Here is a 23,301-nt window from a genome sequence, read left to right on the forward strand (position 1 = left end):
TACATCCTACCCGAACGGCGCTGGAACTTGTGCTATTCACGTCATACATCAACGACAACACCACTTGCATTGCGCTGACGCCTTACCCCCTCCTCTAACTATAGCATAAAAACCAGCTTTCATATTTATTTATATATTACGGATTATCAATGTGTCGAGTTTAATGATTGGATAACAACATAGAGATGTCAGTATTATATTTATGAACCTGCCGGGGTATATACGACATATTTATCCTCAAATGGAACCTCAATAATCCTGTTACAGTGTGACGTAGGCAATATCTATACATAACACCAAAGCATGTGAAAGGCTCACAGAAGGAAAATAATGACGTGCATCCGTCAATATTACATTATTAATACAAAATTACGCAATTTATACTTCAAATACTTAAATTATTTTCACAACTAATTACAAAATCCTTCATGTATGCGGAACATATAAGGGTTGGTTTTCAAAGTTTGTATTGTAAAATAACAAAGTCACACATATATACAAACACATAAAATGTAACCAAAAAACCTTGAAACTATTGAGAATATTTTCTTAAAGGGGCACAATCTGTCAAATTCATGTTCACCGATTTGACTTTTAAAATTCTAATATTTGATTTATAACAATGTAAAACATTTATCCAAATTATAAAACGTTTAAAATAAACAATTAACAGAACATCGGATCGAGAATATAAAGCTTAGTTTCGTGTATTTTAGTCTAGACGCCATCTAATTAACTCTTGAGTTGGCCTCCAAATACTTTCAATGACCATATATAAGAGATATAAACGTAAATAAATAGAAAAATAGATAAAGCGAACTCTTGCTTTTGGATTTTCTAGGTCTGTTTAATTTCATATTATAGATCAAAAATATATGTTTATCATCGTTTTTACCTATATAAGAATGATGTTTTGTGGATCGAATTAGTTACTTAATGTTTTTCATTTGTTTCTCTTTCGATGTTGACATTCTTTTCCCTTGAATAATTTTACACACACAATTCACGTGCAACCCATCTCTAGCTAACAGGTTAAATTAAAGTTCATATGAATACGTATTTAATGAGGTCGAATTATTCATTTGCAAGTGAAAAACTCATTATAAATGTTTCTTTTCTTATTTTGGCGAAATGGAACCATATTGGCTAGTGCCCGTTTCACGGAAAAACAATATTCAAGATACAAAAGGTGCAATTAAATGGATTACTTAAAATATTAAGAAACAGATAAACCTGTAATTGATCGGGTGCATTTCTTTCTTAAGATAGGTTCACACTGCCGATCTGATCAACTCTATGATCCCGATTGTCCAAATTTCCACGACCAAGCTTGATCGAATTCTTGATCGGGCCTGTTTATAACTTCTACCCGACTGCTATCCGACTGTACACGAACTTAATCCGACCAGTCACGACTCCTTAACAACCCCATCACGACTCAAACCCGACCACTAATTAAATACCTATTTGATAAATCCGACCAATTCACGATCTCTACACGATCTTTACGCGACTAGGAAGACCAAATCAACTATACTCGATCTCAGCTCGATCTCGGCCAGACCAGATCGAATTGATCGTTAAGAGGTCGTACTGATAGTTTGGCATTGGTCGGGTATGTACAATTTCAGTATAAAAACATCTAATTTTTTTTATATCACCCGCTGCAGCGGAGGAGGCATTAAGTGTTACCCTTATAAGTCCGTAAGTACGCATACGTTCAACAATTAGTCTCCGTTCTCTAACTTTATTTTGCCTCAACCAAATTTAACGAAACGCAATAACATAAAACACAGATCAAGTGCGAATTTGGGTGTTGTCACTATTACCGTTCTTGAGTAATGACTCTTTATAACGTTATATGCAAGCTGGGGCATTATCTGTATCCAATGGACACGTTCTCCGTTTATTTGGTTAGATTCAGTAGTTCACAGAAGGTCTGAGTAAAATTATACATATAAAATATCTACATGGAAATAAAGCAGTTGGATTGTTTGGCAAGGTTTTTAGAGCTCAGATAGACAGGTTAATAGCTGTGACGGAGCTTGAAGAGAGCGCAGAAAACAAAAGGGGATGAACAGCAAAGGGTGCCGAAAAATCTAGATGATGCAATGGCTGACAAGGCGACCACTGTGTGGGCAGTATAAATAGTAATCACAAAAATACTGAACTCCGAGGAAAATATAAAACGGAAAGTCCCTAATAAAATGCCAAAATCAAAAGTATGAGAGACTTGCAGGAGGTGAACAAAGAGGACCCCAATGGTTATAAAAAATTCCTGAAAGTAAAGTAGCACGCTGATTTGGGAGTTTTATTGCTCTTTTCTTCAAAATGAGATTTGTCACTGGATTAGTACTGATTTTAGATAGCAATTTAGTTAAATATTACCATCCACTTTTCCTTGCTTTCTTACAAATTAAGCTTACTGTGTCAAATATGTGCATATGGTGTTTATATATCTCAACATGTACGATTCGCTCGTGTATGTAACAATGTTTTTGATTTTAACGAGAGAAATTTATGTATTACTGAAAAATTATTACACCAGGGTTTTCGATATCACAAACTAGTCAAAACATTTACTAAATTTTATCATCGGTATAAAGACATCATTCGTAAATATAGCTCAACATGCAGACTTCTAATACGTTCAGGTATTTCACATCCATTTTTTATGGAAATATTCTTTATAAAGCACAAAGAGGTCAGTATTCACCTCAGAAACTTACAAAACCTTTGAATAGACTTATTAAGAAGGGATATAATTACGATACTGTTGTCAAGTCATTAAAGATTGCATATTTTGGCGTTAATATTGAGTCACTGATAAGGTCTTTGCATCGGAACTAAACACATTTATTCTAAAAACAGTTGTTGGCATGACACGGGTTATGTTCTTCTCATATATTTTATGATGGTATGATACTAAACCCCTAACGGGAAGGATTGTGCCTGATGTTCATATGATGAAATCATAATCTTTCAGTCAGTTTAATTGAAGTCTGGAGCTGGCATCTCAGTTAACTGCTAGTAGTCTGTTGTTATTTATGTATTATTGTCATTTTGTTTATTTTCTTTGGTTACATCTTCTGACATCAGACTCGGACTTCTCTTGAACTGAATTTTAATGTGCGTATTGTTATGCGTTTACTTTTCTACATTGGTTAGAGGTATAGGGGGAGGGTTGAGATCTCACAAACATGTTTAACCCCGCCGCATTTTTGCGCCTGTCCCAAGTCAGGAGCCTCTGGCCTTTGTTAGTCTTGTATTATTTTAATTTTAGTTTCTTGTGTACAATTTGGAAATTAGTATGGCGTTCATTATCACTGGACTAATATATATTTGTTTAGGGGCCAGCTGAAGGACGCCTCCGGGTGCGGGAATTTCTCGCTACATTGAAGACCTGTTGGTGACCCTCTGCTGTTTTTTTTTATTTGGTCGGGTTGTTGTCTCTTTGACACATTTCCCATTTCCATTCTCAATTTTATATGTATATAATCAGTATTTTTTTTATAAAGATCTGATACCTAGTAGTTGAATGGTTCTATATATTTCTTGTTGGTGTATCCATGGCAACAACCTGCCATTTTTAATAAAAATATTGCTAAAAGGGGATAAAGATGTCACATATTTTCCCAAAATTTGGCCAACAATAGAATTTTAATCCCCTTGAGGATACCTTTTCTGAAACTGTTTACATATATCTATCACGAATTTAAAAAAAAATCATTTGATAAAATTGTATCAAAAAGCGTATGAAAAAAGCGTTTGTAAACATTCGACCGTACGATAACTTATAGCTGTTAATATCTGTGTCATTTTGCGTCCTGTGGAGAGTTGTCTCATTGACAATTATACCACATCTTCTTATGTTTATACCACAAAAATGTCTGGACATACGGAAAATACGGACAGTCAAATAAAAACAGCCCAATAAACAGCTAAAATATAATATTGATGTTCTTAAAAACTAATGTTGAAGGCTAAATTAGTCATCAGCTGTCTAATAATGAATTTTAATGCACAATTACTTTCATATTTGAAAAATCCTCTGGGGCCAAAATGCAGAATCTACTTCCCTTCCGAAACACCTCAGATCATCCCAAGTTTTATTGGGTTTCGTGTTGCTAAGTTTGTAGTTTTTATTATGTTGTTTTATGTAGACTTCTGTTTGTCTTCTCGTCGGCTTTCGTTTTTCGCTATGGCTGTGTCGGTTTGACATTTGAGTTTGATTGTTCCTTTGGTATCTATGTTCTCTCTTTTTACACCTAATTGCAAAAGTACAGACGCGTACTGTACATGGAGGAATTTGTGTAGTTTAAAATAAATATTGACAATATGTTTTTGCAGAAGCAAAGTTATGAGAGTTAATCAGAACTGCACACATTCTTAGAGAATCGTGTAGCAGTTGTGTATACTCGTGTATGGCCGAGTAGAGATCGAAGAGTGATCGAATGTGGTCGCGTAGAGATCGGGTATTTGTCGAGTTGGTCTGGGATGAAAATAATATAGAAGTCGCAGTGATCAAGAAGCGATCGGTCATTGGTCGAATTAATTTTGACCACATATCAAACAGGTTGTCGATGATCGGGAAATGATCGGATATTAGTCGAGCAAAGATCGAAATGATCGAGTACTGATCGGTAAACTATTTGTATTCCGACCAAACTCGATCTCTACACGATCCTTTCCCGATCAATTCGATCGCTGCTCGACGAATTCTCGATCTCTTCTCGAGTGACTGGCTTCTCGATCCTTACTCAAATGTTTTTGACATGTCAAAAACTCTCGGGTAGAAAGTCAGATCGATGACGACCAAGGTAGACCACCCCGAACATTCTTGTCTTGAGACAGACCAGTTTCCCGATCGCTAAATTTGTCTTGATCGGGATTGATCGAGTTGGTCTGATCGGCAGTGTGAACCTAGCTTTACACAAACGATGCAAACGGCTAAGCCCACATATGTTTTGATCATTTGTTTCTAACATACGTCTGCAAAGTTTACATAAACTTTGACAAACTATGCACTCGCTAAAGATGCGTCTACAGTTTGTCGTTTGTCGTTTGTTAGTACAAGCGCTACATTTGTTTCTAACTTAAACCTAATTTAACGATGTATTTTTTTTTCTACGTTTGTAAACGTATATTTACCGACAACATGAGAATTCATTATTGAAAGTTCAAACAGGGTCAGTAAAGACTAATTAAACGATGTATTTGTTTCAACTTTTATAGCGTTTAAAAAAAAACGCCACACAACGTTTGCAAAATTTTAGTTAAGAAGAAATGCGGCCGATATAAACATGCAGCATTGTGAATGTTTTTAAAACAAATACCTGCACTGAAAAAAACGATTAAGACATTTGTGAACCGTAATATATGCCTTCTGGTCAGTAGATATAAACTCGAAACCGGAAATGTCACAGTATATTCCCTGTCTGAGACCCGATTAATATATAATATATATTGTAATGTTCAAAAAATATATTGTTAAGAAACTCATCATATACCCCAGGATTCAAGATTTGTATACCAGACGTACTTTCCGTCTACAATGGCCTGATCAGCAACGCTCGAATAAAAAAAGTTATAAAGGCCTATCAAAGACCCATAATTCCGAAAGGTTAAGCCAACAACAGAGGTTTGAAAAAATCAAATTTAATTTAAGATCATGACCATATCAATGATAATTGAGGTCAATAAAAATGTGCTGCCTACTGGATTAAATTGTTATTGTAAAGAAAAGCAAAAAAAGGAAAAAGGAAACTTCAGATAGGAAATCCGAAAATCAGCTAATACATATAAACAAAAATATATAGGTATCTTGCGAAATTTGTAATTTCAAATTAGGTACATAACGTCAAAATGTATAAAATATACACCAAAATTTTACACTAGCTACTTTGTTGGTTATCCAAATTGCACATATGGTTGCCCTATCTGACCATTTTTAAATGCCACGATGATTGGTAGTGTTGATGCAACACAACTAAACAGGGAGCTAAGACAATATATCAACGAACAGATAAAACAACAGCCTAATTTCAACAAACAACAACCACTCAATTACAGGCTTCCGACTTGGGACAGGCTCATACATACAGGATGTGACATGGTTAAACATGATAGTGGGATCCAAACCCTCCCCTAACCTGGGACAGTGGTGTAACGGGACAATAAATATGCATGCATTCAGTCCAGATAGATGACCATGGTCAAGATTATTTTTTATATATAATCGCCATTTCTGCTTGAATGTTTTTAAAACAAATACGTGCTCAGAAAAAAATATTAAGACAGTTGTGAACCGTAATATATGCCTGCTGGTCATTAGATATAAACTCGAAACCGGAAATTTCACAGTATATTCCTTGTCTGAGACCTGATTAACATATAATATATGTTGCAATGTTAAAAAAATATATATTGTTAAGAAACTCATCATATACCCCAGGATTCAAGATTTGTATACCACGCGTACTTTCCGTCTACAATGGCCTGATCAGCAACGTTCGACAAACAAAAAATATAAAGGCCTATCAAAGACCCATGAATCCGAAAGGTTTAGCCAAAAACAGAGGTTAGAAAAATTTAAGATCATGACCATATCAATGATTATTCCGGTCAATAAAACTGTGCTGACTACTTGATTAAATTGTTATTGTAAAGAAAAACAAAAACAGGAAAAAAGAAACTTCCGATAGGAAATCCGAAAACCAGCTAATACATATAAACAAAAATATATAAGTATCTTGCGAAAATTGTAATTTCAAATTTGGTACATAACGTCAAAATGTATAAAATGTACACCAAAATTTTACTAGCTACTTTATTGGTTATCCAAATTGCACATATGGTTGCCCTATCTGACCATTTTTAAATGCAACGATGATTGGTAGTGTTGATGCAACACAACTGAATAGGGAGCTAAGACAATATATCAACGAACAGATAAAACAACAGCCTAATTTCAACAAACGACAACCACTCAATTACAGGCTTCCGACTTGGGACAGGCTCATAGATACAGGATGTGACATGATTAAACATGATAACGGGATCCAAACCCTCTCTTTACCTGGGACAGTGGTGTAACGGGACAACATGCATGCATTCAGTCCAGATAGATGACCATGGTCAATATTAGTTTTAATGTTTAATCGCCATTTCTGCTTGAATGTTTTTAAAACAAATACCTGCACTGAAAAAAATATTAAGACAGTTGGGAACCGTAATATATGCCTGCTGGTCAGTAGATATAAACTCGAAACCGGAAATGTCACAGTATATTCCATGTCTGAGACCTGATTAATATATAATATATACTGCAATGTTAAAAATATGCATATTGTTTAGAAACTCATCATATACCCCAGGATTTAAGACTTGTATACCAGACGTACTTTCCGTCTACAATGGCCTGATCAGCAACGCTCGACTAAAAAAAAATATAAAGGCCTATCAAAGACCCATGATTCCGAAAGGTTGAGCCAAACACAGATGTTAGAAAAATTTAAGATCATGACCATATCAATGATAATTCCGGTCAATAAAACTGTGCTGACTACTGGACTAAATTGCTATTGTAAAAAAAAAAAACAAAAAAAGGAAAAAGGAAACTTCAGATAAGAAATCCAAAAAACAACTAATACATACAAACAAAAATATAAAAGTATCTTGCAATATTTTAATTTCAAATTAGGTACATAACGTCAAAATGTATAAAATATACACCAAAATTTTACTAGCTACTTTGTTGGTTATCCAAATTGCACATATGGTTGCCCTATCTGACCATTTAAATGCAACGATGATTGGTAGTGTTGATGCAACACAACTGAATAGGGAGCTAAGAAAATATATCAACGAACAGATAAAACAACAGCCTAATTTCAACAAACGACAACCACTCAATTACAGGCTTCCGACTTGGGACAGGCTCATACATACAGGATGTGACATGATTAAACATGATAGCCGGATCCAAACCCTCTCCTAACCTGGGACAGTGGTGTAACGGGACAACATGCATGTATTCAGTCCAGATAGATGACCATGGTCAATATTAGTTTTAATGTTTAATCGCCATTTCTGCTTGAATGTTTTTAAAACAAATACCTGCACTGAAAAAAATATTAAGACAGTTGGGAACCGTAATATATGCCTGCTGGTCAGTAGATATAAACTCGAAACCGGAAATGTCACAGTATATTCCATGTCTGAGACCTGATTAATATATAATATATACTGCAATGTTAAAAATATACATATTGTTTAGAAACTCATCATATACCCCATCATTTAAGACTTGTATACCAGACGTACTTTCCGTCTACAATGGCCTGATCAGCAACGCTCGACTAAAAAAAAATATAAAGGCCTATCAAAGACCCATGATTCCGAAAGGTTGAGCCAAACACAGAGGTTAGAAAAATTGAAATTTGATTTAAGATCATGACCATATCAATGATAATTCAGGTCAATAAAAATGTGCTGACTACTGGACTAATTGTTACTGTCAAGAAAAACGAAAAAAGGAAAACGGGAACTTCAGATAGGAAATCCGAAAACCAGCTTATACATATAAACAAAAATATATAAGTATCTTGCGAAATTTGTAATTCAAATTATGTACATAACGTCAAAATGTATGAAATGTACACCAAAATTTTACTAGCTACTTTGTTGGTTATACAAATTGCACATATGGTTGCCCTACCTGACCATTTAAATGCAACGATGATTGGTAGTGTTGATGCAACACAACTGAACAGGGAGCTAAGACAATATATCAACAAACATATAAAACAACAGCCTAATTTCAACAAACGACAACCCCTCAATTACAGGCTTCCGACTTGGGACAGGCTCATACATACAGGATGTGACATGATTAAACATGATAGCGGGATCCAAAACCCCCCCCTAACCTAGGACAGTGGTGTAACGGGACAACATGCATGCATACAGTCCAGATAGATGACCATGGTTAATATTATTTTTAATAAATAATCGCCATTTCTGCTTGAATGTTTTTAAAACAAATACCTGCACTAAAAAAATATTAAGACAGTTGGGAACCGTAATATATGCCTGCTGGTCGGTAGATATAAACTCGAAACCGGAAATTTCACAGTATATTCCCTGTCTGAGACCTGATTTATATATAATATATATTGCAATGTTAAAAAAGTATATTGTTAAGAAACTCATCATATGCCCCAGGATTCAAGATTTGTATACCAGACGTACTTTCCGTCTACATGCCTGATCAGCAACGCTCGACTTAAAAAGAGTTAAAAGGCCTATCAAAGACCCATGATTCCGAAAGGTTTAGCCAAACACAGATGTTAGAAAAATTTAAATTTAATTTAAGATTATGACCATATCAATGATAATTCAGGTCAATTAAAAATGTGCTGACTACTGGACTTAATTGTTATTGTAAAACAAAAACGGGAAAAGGAAAAAGGAAACTTCAGATAGGAAATCCGAAAACCAGCTAAAACGTATAAACAAAACTATATAAGTATCTTGCAAAATTTGTAATTTCAAATTAGGTACATCACGTCAAAATGTATAAAATGTACACCAAAACTTTACTAGCTACTTTGTTGGTTATCCAAATTGCAGATATGGTTGCCCTACCTGACCATTTAAATGCAACGATGATTGGTAGTGTTGATGCATCACAACTAAACAGGGAGCTAAAACACTACATCAAAGAACAGATAAAACAGGGTGAGTAAAATACTATTTATTAATAGATTCTTTCACGATGTCTTTTGGAAGTTGAAAGAAATTATAATGCTTTAATGTTTAAGTTATTAGTTTTTTGACATATTTGTTGATATATGCTATATATTTCAAAGGTTAATTGTAATTTCATAATTTTATCTAGATATTTCGCGTCATTATATAACTGTAAATTTTAAAACAAAATGTCATGAATATTTAAAAAAAAAAAAAATGATTTTATTTCTCAAGCTGATCAAGGAAAATCATCTTGCGATTTTAAAGCGTGATTCATTCGAATTCGCGGACAATGTTATTCTGAAATGGTAATAGAATGTAAGTTTTGTGCTTTTTCTCATTTTTGAAGGCCGTACGATGACCTATAGCCTTAATTTCTTTGACATTTTGTCTTTTGTGGAGAGTTGTTTAATTTACAATTATATTTGTAGGATATCTTATCTATATGTCTTGTTTAGCCTTTTCAATTGCTTTCTAACCTTAAGGCGTTATTCAAATGTGAGTGTTATCAACTCAAAACCTCTTTCAAAAAGGCTGTAAGGAAGGACAAATGGAACGTAAAATAACAAAAATACTGAACTCCGAGGAAAATTCAAAAAGGAAAGTCCCTAATCAAATGGCAAAATCAAAAGCTGTGGACTATGGGACTTTCAGTCCATGAATGTTTCATCAGTTCAGAATTCAGTGACTATGATATATAATAATCCATTAGAAAATTGGCTGTCTATAAATTTTTATTTTGAAATTATAAAGAAACTAAATTTTCAACTAACCCTGACAAAGTTGTCCTTAAATAGATTTGGCTACTTTTAAATGTTTGGGTTTTTACGGTCATATAGATATATCTTTGCAACTGCTTCGGTTCTTATACATCTTTGGGTTTCGACTTTAATCGGTTTTGTTGAAGGTAAATCGAGAAAATCACTTCGGACTCATGACATTTGAAGAGACATGTATTGTCGAAATGCGCATCTGGTGCAGAAAAATTGGTACCGTTAATGTTACTGTAACGTTTTGTTTTGCAGTCTCTGAACTAACTAGACACACGTTTCAGCGCTCTTCAATGTTTGTGTCTTAGTTGTGTATTTACACTATCAATTGTGTATTTCAAATATATGCAAGATAAACTGAAAACAATCACTTTAGAAATGTAATGGTATAGTATGTGTGAATTGGTTGACTTCGTTCTCTATTGTGGTTTTTTTTTTAACAGTTTTACTTCTGATAACTGAAGCAAAAGTTCAATATTAATTATAATTTTCTACTAAATTAAAGTTTTGACTCGAATTAAAACTCTAAATCATTTAAACAGGTCGGGACCACTACCTTATATGGAAATGCATAAATTAGCATACTTATGTTCTCGCACATGTAATTGTTTATTTACATGTGACGCAATTTATTTTGACCTAGGTTTTTGACCAATCCACTAAATGAGTCACAATGCATGATGGACTACTACGTGTTTACAATCAACCAAGAACACGTGTTATTTACTGAAATACAACACATTTTTTCGTGCAATGCGGGATTCACAATTTCGCTTAGTTTTTCATTTTGTGTATCCTCATTTATAGTTCGTGATATAAAGTATTACTTCCATGCTCAGATTAACGAAGAGTTGTTTCTATGCGAAGAAAAAATGGTTTGAATTACCCGATATATAGCCATTAACATGTTTGATGATGTCACAGAGATTTCATGTGTTTGTCCACCAGAAGCAACGAAATAACAGCGAAAAAACACAATTACCCATGAGACAAACTTACTGGTGTAAAGTAAACCGTCGATAACAGCCGGTGCTGATATTCAAGAGTACAGCAATGTCCGTATAGATAATTAAAGGCAAATGTGGGATCCTGGAATTTTGTGTTCGTAAAAAAGGCGAAGCAATATTTACATACATGGCAGTGTTAACAAAATCTATAAGTATTTTTGTTGGTCACATTTCAGTATATGGGACTTCCAAACTGTTCCCTTTTTTTTAAGGTAGTGAAGTCAGCAACTGTAGTTTCAGTTTGTTCTTTTTTTAACGGGCTCGGACATTTGCCAAACTGAATAAAATCATTACAGCTGATTTCTTAAACCTGCAAAGTAAAACTTTGGTTGGCTTGCTTGCTTTGTTTGTATAGTTGTTTATGCAAGCTTTGAAAATTAGTTTGATATCTTTATACAATATATATATATAGGCATAGTTTAACTTGTATATTTTATATTTTGTACAATATACAAACAAAGCAAGCAAGCTAACCAAAGTTTTGCTCTACATGCATTAGGAAATAAGCTGTAATGGTTTTATCCATATGTATGTGCGACAAGGTGGAAAATTTGATATATTTTGTGAAAATTGCAGCGTTGGATCTATAATAAAAAAGAAAATGTGGTATGATTGCCAATGAGACAGCTGTCCACAAGAGACCAAACTGACACAGAAATGAACATTTATAGATCACCGTACGGCCTTCAACAATGAGCAAAGCCCATACCACATAGTCAGCTATAAAAGTCCCCGATATGACAATGTAAAACAGTTCAAACGAGAAAACTAACGGCCTTAATTATATATAAAAAAATGAACGAAAAACAAATATGTAACACATAAACAAACGACAACCACTCAAATACAGGCTCCTATACAATGTATTTTTTTTTTTTTTGATGGGATAGATTTCTTGTCCTTTTATATATTTAATTGGGCCGTTTTTTTGTTTTTTGTGTTTTTTGTGTTTGGATTGTTTTACACAAGTAATTTGTGGGTCATTAATAGCTTACTTTTCAGCATTGGACCTATGACTGCTTACTTTACTAAATTATGTCTTTGTTGGAAAGATGTCTCAATTGGCACTCATACCTCATCTTCTTATTTCTATATACAAAGCACGTTTTAGAAAAAAAAATAATAAGCAATATGGCACTCACTATGATCCAGAGACTTTGAATATTGGAGATATTTTACATATGTCAACAGGACAGCAGTCGAACGATAAAAAAACCTCTGAGGTATATTTTTTGATAAAATTAGCAACAAACGGATATTTTCGATGGATGAATCTATAACAAATGTATTGAGCTATATACCGTACCCGCTCAGCGGCGGATCCAGGGGGGGGGGCGGGGGTTCCGGGGGATGGACCCCCTTTTTTTGGACGATCTGTGCATTTGGATGGGGACATGTAGTTGGAACCCCCTCCCCTTTTGTCCAGGGTTAGGACCCCCCTTTTTAAAATGGCTGGACCCGCCCCTGCCGCTTTCATAACACTTCTTTTTAGCATACTGAATATTATGATGTTCTTACTATTAGTTCTGGTCTTGATAAAAAAAAATACACATTCAGTACAGAAAGAAGTGTTTCAATGAAAGTTTCGTGTTTTTCTAGGCAGAAATGATTTTGCAATGACATTATACAGGTTTAAATGAGCTCAAATGATTTTCTTACTGGACTGTGGTCACTTCATTGGATATTTCACTGTGTCATGTCGTGAAATTAATGCAGGTTCAATTCAAAACAATGCACAAAACCGGTTTAACTATTTTGCAAGGCGAAAAAGAAAGTCGAATCGTGAAGCCAATAAACAATATTTTTTTAATCTGAGCATGCAAATTGAAGATTACGTTATATATTTTACATTAAATATATTTGCAGAATTAAAACTTTGGTAATGAGAGTCCCAGACATAATATATTAATTGACTGTTTCCCCACTAATTCCACGTGTTTTAAGTAGTAGTTTACTCGTAGTAACCCACAATGCATTGTAGTTCATTGAGTCGATTGGTCAGTTTTTCAAGGCTATATTGGCCTTGTGTTTTGGAAATTACTATGCAAATATATTCTGACGTCAGAAAATCTAGAGTTCTCGACCTGTTAAACGACATTAATATACGAGTTGTGAATTTTTAATGTTCATGTCGTACGATAGTAGCCCCCAGGAAAAAGCAGTTGAAAAAGATGTTATATTTGTATATTCCCGGCAAAAAATTATAAATAACAATTTCGGTTTTTATATATACATTGTATGACCATTTCAACTGTATATTTCTACTTATGTTATAACCTCATCAAAATCATTCGACTGTCCATGTGATGTTCACTGCACAAATTGCCTGTATTAAATGTCCAATTAACTCGAATAATCGATAATATAAGTCAATTGTGCGTGTCGTTTGCAGAGAGTCGTCCCTTCTCTGCACTTTAACTTATGGCACTTTTTTTAACACATAGAGTTTTCAGTCAGTGCCTAGAAATTTTCGATCAGGAATATGTCTTCGGTTGCTCTCTTGAAATTACGTATTTCGGTTTTATCTTTCAGTTAAGGAATTATGGAGATGTTCTGTAAAAGAAATAATCTTTCTATATATATATATATCAAAAAGGAAGAGGTAGGATTGTCAATGAGACAAATTTGCACAAGTGACCAAACGATACAGAAATTAACAACTATAGGTCAATGTATGGCCTTCAGCAATGGGCAAAGCCCATGCTGCATAGTCCGCCTTAAAAGTTTCCGAAATGACAAATGTAAAACAATTCACACCAGAAAACTAACGGCCTAATTTCAACAAACGACAACCACTGAATTATAGGCTTCTGACTCGGGACAGGCTCATACATACAGGACGAATGGCTTAATTTCACCAATCGACAACCACTGAGTTACAGGCTTCCGACTTGGGACAGGCTCATACATACATGATGTGGCAAGGTTAAACATAATAGCGGGATTCTAACCCTACCCTAGCTTGGGACATGTTGTAACAGTACAACATGCATGCATTCAGTACAAATAGATGACAATGGTCAAGATTATCTTTATATGAAATCGCCATGTTTGCTTGTCGTCATGGCTATATCCTATATTATATGATTTAAGAATGTTGCATTTTGAACATAAATTACTTTCTTATTGATTCATATAGAGTTTGGTAATAGTTGTAATTGAAATGATCGAAATATACTTGTTAAACAGTCAGATGTGCCTTTATAAATATTAATGTTTATTCAATTAAAGATGAGTTAAGTTTGCTAAGATTTAGATTATTTTTTCACAGCGTCAAGAACCAGACAAAGATGTAAGTATTTATGATAAAAACTGAAAACAATGTTTTTGAGACCTGCCTTAATATACTGTCATACAACTGAGAGATTTAGCTAGCTATAAAACCGGATTTAATCTTCCAATTTCTACATTTCAAATGCCTGTACCAAGTCAGGGAGATGACAGTTCAATTTATACACTGAACACTTTATAGCTTACTGTTTGGTGTGATCCAATGCTTTGTGTTGAAGACCGTACTTTCACCTATAATGGTTTTCTTTACAAATTATGACTTGGATAGAGAGTTGTTTCATTAGCACTCATATCACATCTTTTTATTTTTCTTTAAGATTAATATTTAGAAAAATAGTAGTCAAATAACACAATCAAATGTAAAGACTATGTTAATTTATCTCTCGAAAAGTTAAAGGAAAAAACAGAGGTATATTTCTGATGTCATTAGCATATTCATAACAGTTATCAAGAATCTTCTCTCTGTTTTTATTTCAAATTGAAATTGATTTACTTGTTTTCGTATGATGTATTGGCTGCGTCGGAAATCGGCCTCATGCAATCGATACATCTACAGTATTGTTAAAACCTATTTTGGCTTGAAAACAACCATGGGAAAACCTATTGCTGTTTGAAAATTGAACTGCTATACTAGTTATCAAAGGTACCAAAATTTTAATTTAAGGAGGCTCGAGGGTATAACAATTTCAGAAAAAAATTAAACATTTGTTTTTCATTACAAATTTTATTTATTACCTTTTGTAGTTGTTACTTTATCATATATTACAAAAAACATTCAAAACAATTAATTCGTGTTGGCCCCAGATGATTTTTAAAATGTAAACATCATTGAAAAAGTTCCAAATTATCTCCCTTTAGTGGAAAAATGCCATTTCTTGGCTTTAAAATTGAAATATCTCTTTTAACTCATCGGTGATCTATATTTTTTTATATAATTGCGATATATGCTGTACTTAAACTAAATTATTGTAAAATTTGAGCGAATTCTGTAATAAATTTCTTTTTTTATTTTCGATATTACCTTTATTTCTCCTATTAGTTCAACAGAAATAAACCACTTTTACAAAGATGTATGCCTCTTTCGAAGGCAGATTGTGAGCGCAAATGAACGGTGACCCCATTTTTTTATTTTATTTTTCTATTAACTATAAGATAAAGTTCATTTATAGAAAAATATAGAGAAATCCTATATATATGATTTAGACCCGCGAACCCCCTTAATACGCCAGACGTGCGTTTCGTCTACATAAGACTCATCAGTGACGCTCTGATCACATTAGTTATGAAGCCATAAAACACCTACAAAATCCATCTTTTGTTTTGTTTTTGATTGTTCCAAAATCAACCTAAACGTCCAAAATCAATCAAATTCGTATTGATATACCAGTACACATATGTAATATAAACGGTTGCAGGTCATGCATGACAGGGTGTGTCAAGTAAGGTTTTCACCGCTCTGCGTCTTATTGTCAAATATTGTTTGTATATTTGCCCTCCCAAACGTTTTGAATATGGCATAAATAATTCAGGTAATGTGTGACATGCTCACAGAATTCGTAGTCTTTTTTAGCTCTTTAATACCGAATAAGTTTGGAAATATATATCCCATATGCAGGGGAAGTTGGGATATTGCTACTAAGGTTGGGAAAATTCATTATTTTTAATCGTCTCGTTTGTCATATATTCTGGTACTGAAATGACCCGGAACAGTGAAATAGTAAATTCGAGGTATAAGTCTAAACATTGTTGCGACAGAGGTCAAGCCTGTTGTTTCTTTAATATCTAGTTCATGGGGATATAATAATGGATTTCGAACAGATTCGTTTGGATTGATAATCGAAAGAATGTCTTGAGTATACTTTTATGTGAAATTAAAGATCTAGTTTCTTTAATTTTCTTGCCTTTGAAGTGTCTGAAGGAACTCTGACTAATATGAACATAAGAAGAGGTCGGAAAGGAAAGGCCCACAGTTCTTTCCCATAGGAACGCAAACAATTTTTTCGAAAAGGTTACTTCTAAAATCAATTTTTGTTGTCAATGAGAAACTTCAGCATACTGTGTAGCATGTTTTACCTTTTTGTCAACTATTAACAAAATATGCCCTATGGTATCCCAAAGTAGGAAGTGTATATGGTTTGCTGCCATTTTTATGTTGACAAGCATTGTGGATTATTTCTACCTTAACTTTACAGCTAATACATTAATGCTAGCAAGACAAATCTTTGTTTGACTTGCTAGCTTTGCTTGTATCAATGTTTGCTCAAGCATGGCAATTAAGATAGGCGGGGCTTCAGCTTGTATACATCATACTTAAATTTTATTGGACGGTTATGTTTGAAGTTAAGGACACTAAATTTTAAAACATCACAGGATGACAAATATAAAGCGCAATCGTAGAAATGGAAGCCAAAAAATGTAATGTTTTTTCTCGAAGATATGCATTTTCATCATCCAACTGAAAAGACTCTCGTCAAGTACTATTAGAAAAGCAAAATAGCTATTCGAAAACACCAACTCTGATTTAGTGATTAATTACATAGGTATTTCATTTGACCCATATATTTAATCCTTTAGTAATGTGATTTTGTTATGTTATAAAGTCAACCTGTAGCTTTGCTATATAAAAATGATAGAATCTGAAGCGAGATGATGTATCAAATGTTCTTCCTTTGTACGTTTTTTAGACAAATTATTCATCTCAAACACACCCTAACATAAGAAGGTTCGCTCGATCTTCTCTTTTTGATACAATTGTTACCAATTTTTTGATTTTTTTTTCTTGAGTCACGTAATGGAAGGACAGACACGGAAATAAGTAAACTTATAGATTGATATGTTCTCCGTCCGTATTAATTAAAAAAAAAAAGAGAAGTATTTTCTTCATCCAACTTGATAGATAACCATGTCGTCGACTTGATATCTAACTGTTCTGCTTAACTATGTAATAGATAAATTAAAAACTTATGCAAATGGTTGGGTTTTTTTTACAATAAAACACTTCGTATTTGAGAAGAAAATTGTTATTTTATTTGTTTCTATTCACTTTTAAAAAAATTCTTACTAAAGTAAACATAACAGAAAGCACTGATCGCCTTCTCTATAAACAAATAATCAGTTTGAAGGTTTACAAGGAAAAATTAATACAAAGTGCGCAATATTCAATAACAATAGACATAATAAATAAAATAATTAAGTAACCCCCCCCCCCCCCCTAATTAATTTATCCCTTTTATTAGAAAATCAAGTGCACCTTCTTTATTAGGGTGTGTTTGAGATGAATATTTTGTGTTGAAAACGTACAAAGAAAGAACATTTGATACATCATCTCGCTTCAGATTCTATCATTTTTATATAGCAAAGCTACAGGTTGACGTTATAACATAAAAAAATCACAGTACTAAAAGATGAAATATATGGGTCAAATGAAATACCTATGTTATGAATCACTCGAATCACTTAATCAGCGTAGGTGTGTTCGAATAGCTTTTTTGTTTTACTAAAAGTACTAGTCTCGATCATCCAGCCGCTTTATTTTTCAAAGTAGAGCGTCTGGATGAGAAGTGATGTAAAAATGGTAATTTATAACATTCGGAATAGTATCGGCTTTTTTAACTTGTTGTAAGAGATAATGTCCAAGACGAATAACCAAGAAGTTGGTTATTGACTTCGGAAGAAATGACATGACGATAATATTATTGCAAAGCCCGAGTGTACCGATTGTTGTTGAATGCTATTTATATATTTTTGTGACGACATACAATTCATGGAAAACACCATACAGCATGGCTTTCATGGGCATGGACGCGAAGGGAAAACCAGCACATCCAACCTTGGTAAGATGTTATAACAACACACACTGTAACATAAATTGCAATGCAACCTGATACACCGAGTAGTTATATTCTTTCATGCATGTCCGTGCAACGAAAACGAGTTTATAATTATACAATAAATGTTAATTGTTATGTTGACTGGGACCACTCGAACGGTCATGTACGTAGTTATAAATACATTTTGGGTGGATGTGTAGTATCGTCACTTTATAAATACTTGATGGAAAACTGCTATGAAATATCACCTTCATCCAAGATAAGTTCGTTGTATCTATCTAAATAAGGGGATTTGCATTTTGATATGTGTAAAAAAGGGGGGGGGGAGTAGAGATACATAATGATGTACACATTCAGAGAAAAACAAAGTGTATCAAGAAGATGCCATTTTTTACATAATGAAATTATACATTCGATTTTCTGCAAAACGAAAGACAGTTAAACAATATATTCAGCATTAATGAACAGAGGTGTCAATGAGGCAGCAACCAGTGAACCCAATGACATAAATTACGAAAAGTAGACATAATTATGATTAAGAGTTTATCATGTAGACTAAAACAAAAATTGAAGATAAAATTGCCAAAAGCTCAACATTACACAAAAGGAGATGCGGTATGAATACCAATGAGAACTATCCACCCAAGTTCAAATGAATTGAATGTGAGTAATTATAAGCAACTGTATGGCCTTCAACAATGAGAAAAATCCATGCATGGTTTGGATAAAGAATACAAACAGGGAATGTGTCAAAGAGACACTGGGCAACCCAACCAAAGAGCAGTAAACAGCCCAATGTCACCAATGGGTCGGGTCTTCAACGCAGCGAAATAATCTTGCACCCTGAAGCCGGATTCAGCTTGCCCCAGGACAATAATTTATACAATATATTTCTATGGTGATTTTTTAAACAATTTGTTTTTAATATATATATGCTATGGCTAAAAATTGATATGATTTTAATATTTACTTTCTTTTGTAGACAAACCAATGATGATTTATGGACACAGATATTATTTGTAAAATGTGAAGAATTAAAAAAAAATGTAATACTCAGGATTATCATTGTATTATAAACATAAACAAGATTCAAACTGAAAGAATTTTTTTTAATTACTGAAGCATCAATCAGTATAAATAGATCACAGTACCAACAATGTTGGGTATACATTATTTTGACAGCCGCCACAAAGCGAAAAAAATACACAGACGTATATTGATTAAATGGAACAAATATCAAGAAACTCATTGTTGTCAGATATGTTAGAGAAATAAGATTTGTATTAACAAATTAAAAATCATATGAACAATTAAACAGTTAGTGTTTACGGTTGAATTGTATCTAATTTTCATGTCGGGCCCTTTAATAGTTGACTATATGGTAGGGAGTTTTCTTAATATTGAAGGCCATGCAGTGATCACATTTGCGTATATCCATGTTATTTGAACTCTGCTGGGTTGTTGCCTCGCGATCAATCATACCAATTTCCTTATTTTTATATAAAAGATTCACAGCAGAAGCTATTGTTCTTGTGAAGCTGTCCTTTATTGCATGCTGATACATGATGGAAATTATAAGAGTTGGAGAAGTAGAATACACTTTTGATCATAAGTTATTATCTTTTTTTACAAGTTACTATGCAGTATGGGATAAATACCATTCCATCTTTTCCATGTACATGATTCAAACATGCATTCAAAGAGTATTGGGTTTCATGACTAACTGGTTAAATTCTGTATTTCTCCATGGATACGGGCTACATAGGCAAAGTGGTTTTGTGTGAAGGTTGGTTCCTAAATATTTTCTTCCCAAAAGGATTAGGCAATTATTGGTGTAACAGCTAAGAAACATTCAGACTATTCTGTCGTTTGCAGTTTTAAGATCAGTTAATTTTGTAAATGGAAATTGAGTTGGCTCATTGTGTGATCTCGCTGATATGCCAGTTATACTTGTTAAGGAAGTTTTTCTACATATGCAATCTTAGTATTTGTATGAGATGTTTTTCTTTACATAGACGTAGCTTGATGTGTGATTTTTTGTAAGGTAAGTGCGTCAGATATATATATAAAAAAGGAACTGAGAATAATGAGACAAAGCAAAGAAAAATGGATAAAAAAACTAAAGAATAGAGACTAACGGTGAAACACTATACTGATGGTTGATTGCTTAATGTCCAGTGACAAATATTTCATGCATGTTTAGGACGATTTGATACAATACAAAGAATAGAGAATAGAAGCTGGAGAATGGTGGTATTTTATAGTATGAAGATGAGAGAAACAATGGACTGGTACACTAATATAAGAATAGTTTGATCTTGGGTTGCTTTTTTATCGTCTTGTGGTAAATAATGATAATGTTCAGGACGAAAAGAAATTAACAATAATTATAAAATGGAGGTTCTTATTTATAGTCCGTTCGGAATACAGGTTGGAGAAATTATGACTCACTAAAAAATAAGGGTATATTGTATTGAAGCAGAAATATAGATTTAGGTATAACGGTCCACCTAGGGACTCATTTTTAAACGTGCAGAGAGCTTGGTATTCTCTATACACGAACAGTGGCGGATCCAGAACTTGTCATTAGGGAGGGGAACTACACTCACTCATGCTGTGTTTCCCGATATAATCAACCACATTTTTCCTACGAAAAAAATGGGGGGGGGGGTCCGCCTATGACGAGTGCTATAATATTTACACAGGGCCGTAACTAGGTCTCAGAATAAAACGAGGCAGGCGTTTAGGTGCCGCCGTCTGCGGTACCCAGGTAATGGGGAAACCAGGGGTGAAAAAACCGACCGAAAACTAGAAAAGTACAGTGATCAATAAAAAATTAGATAAAAACATGACTAGAAAAAAGAGTAAAACTTTATATATAAAGTAATTTTAATCAACGAAAAAAATATCCGAAATCTGAATATAAAGTACGGCCAATTAAAGCTTAATTTTGACTCTAGATCTTTATTACATGTTGATAAATCATTCAGTTTCAGACAAGAACTTTGAGAACATGAATACGTGTGAAATGTTTTTTCTTTCCCCCCAGTAGTTCTATTTTATTTGACTTCACGTTTGCATTAAAATTTCCCATCAGCAAGTTGGCCAACATAGATCAACATAGAGTAAGCTACAAGAATGTCATATATACATGTACATTTACTACTACACTGTTTACTATTGTTTAAAGAAAAAAAGATATTGGGGATAGCGGAAGTGCTATTTATATATATGTTCTATATTTAATTATTTGTTACGCCCCTATAAATATTTGACCAGTCTGGTTAATCACCCCAGACGCTATATTTAAATATGCGTCTGGGTAATCGAGACTATAAAAGTACTTGACGACAGTCTTTTCAGTTGGATGATAAAAAAAATGCATATCTTCGAGAAAAAAACAACTACAATTTTTAGGCTTCCATTTCTACGATTGCGCTTTATATTTGTCATCTTGTGATGTTTTAAAATTTAGTGTGACTGTCCTTAACTTCAAACATAACGTCCAATAACATTTAAGTATGATGTATACAAGCTGAAGCCCCGCCTATCTTAATTGCCATGCTTGAGCAAACATTGATACAAGCAAAGCTAGCAAGTCAAACAAAGATTTGTCTTGCTAGCATTAATGTATTAGCTGTAAAGCAAGTAAACAATTTAATTACGAGTTCAAGTAAACCAATATTTGTACCGGATTTGTTTCCTCTCAATCGATGTATGACTTTTAAACAGCGGTATACTACTGTTGACTTTACTTACATGTAGTAACATGCTAAGTGTAAGCAAACACCCAATAAGTGTGAGTCTTCATAAACTATCTTATTATCAGTGTGAGCAAATCTCCTTTGTAACAGTCAAAGTAACATAACTAAGTACCAGTCTAAATAACATGACTTAGTACCAGTTAAATTAACACAGTTGACAACATGTGTAAGTAACACAATAAAGTTCCAGTCAAGGTAACACCAATCATTGACATTTTCACCTGTTTAGAAATTCCTGTTGCACTGGTGATACACTTACAGTAGCTTGAAATCTGGAGAACTATGAGTTCACGTGTTTTATATAAAATTTTATTTTTAACACAGGTCAGTCTGGAGTCTTTGGAGAGCATGCCTATCCAGAGATGAAATTTCCAGCTTCAGCATACATTACTTTTAACCCGCCATTTACTGCAACTCCAGCCTTAGTGTACGGATTATATCTGTATGACTCATCGAAGAACACCAATTCTCGACTGGTTACTAGCGTTAGCAACCTCTCTAAATCTGGATTTAATCTAAAGATAAGCACATTTGCAGGAACAAAAATGTGGGGAGCTCGTATTTCCTGGATGGCTTGCCCTAAATCATTTGAAAATTAATGCAAACATTCAATGTTTGTGTTAAAATAAAAGAAATTTTTATCAGTCTCTAATTTGTTTTTTATAGCATGAATCAGTTGAAGGATGTATGATTTCTAGACAAAAAACATCGATTCTTCATTACAAAGATAGTTTGTTCGATTGGTTTTGTTTATTTTTTTTTATTATTTGCTTTTTGTCATTGTTGGAGTTGGTGAGGGTTGAAAATCACATCCTAGTATATACCTTTTGAAGATACATGAAATCTAACTGAGTATTTCATTCTATAACTAATAATGATAATGTGT

General features: G+C 33.6%; 1 protein-coding gene across 1 annotated transcript in view; it reads left to right on the plus strand.

Moving 5' to 3' along the window:
- LOC143046218 (uncharacterized) overlaps window positions 1-23,060 on the plus strand; it is a 32,129-nt gene extending 9,069 nt beyond the window's left edge. Inside the window, exon 3 of the mRNA XM_076219259.1 lies at window positions 22,740-23,060. Coding sequence (XP_076075374.1) covers window positions 22,740-23,014 — 275 coding nt within the window. The 3' untranslated portion in view covers window positions 23,015-23,060. The remainder of the gene's footprint in view (window positions 1-22,739) is intronic.
- Window positions 23,061-23,301: the final 241 nt, after the last annotated feature.

Source organism: Mytilus galloprovincialis, chromosome 9 (assembly GCF_965363235.1).
Source record: "Mytilus galloprovincialis chromosome 9, xbMytGall1.hap1.1, whole genome shotgun sequence".
In the NCBI taxonomy this organism is placed as follows: domain Eukaryota; kingdom Metazoa; phylum Mollusca; class Bivalvia; order Mytilida; family Mytilidae; genus Mytilus; species Mytilus galloprovincialis.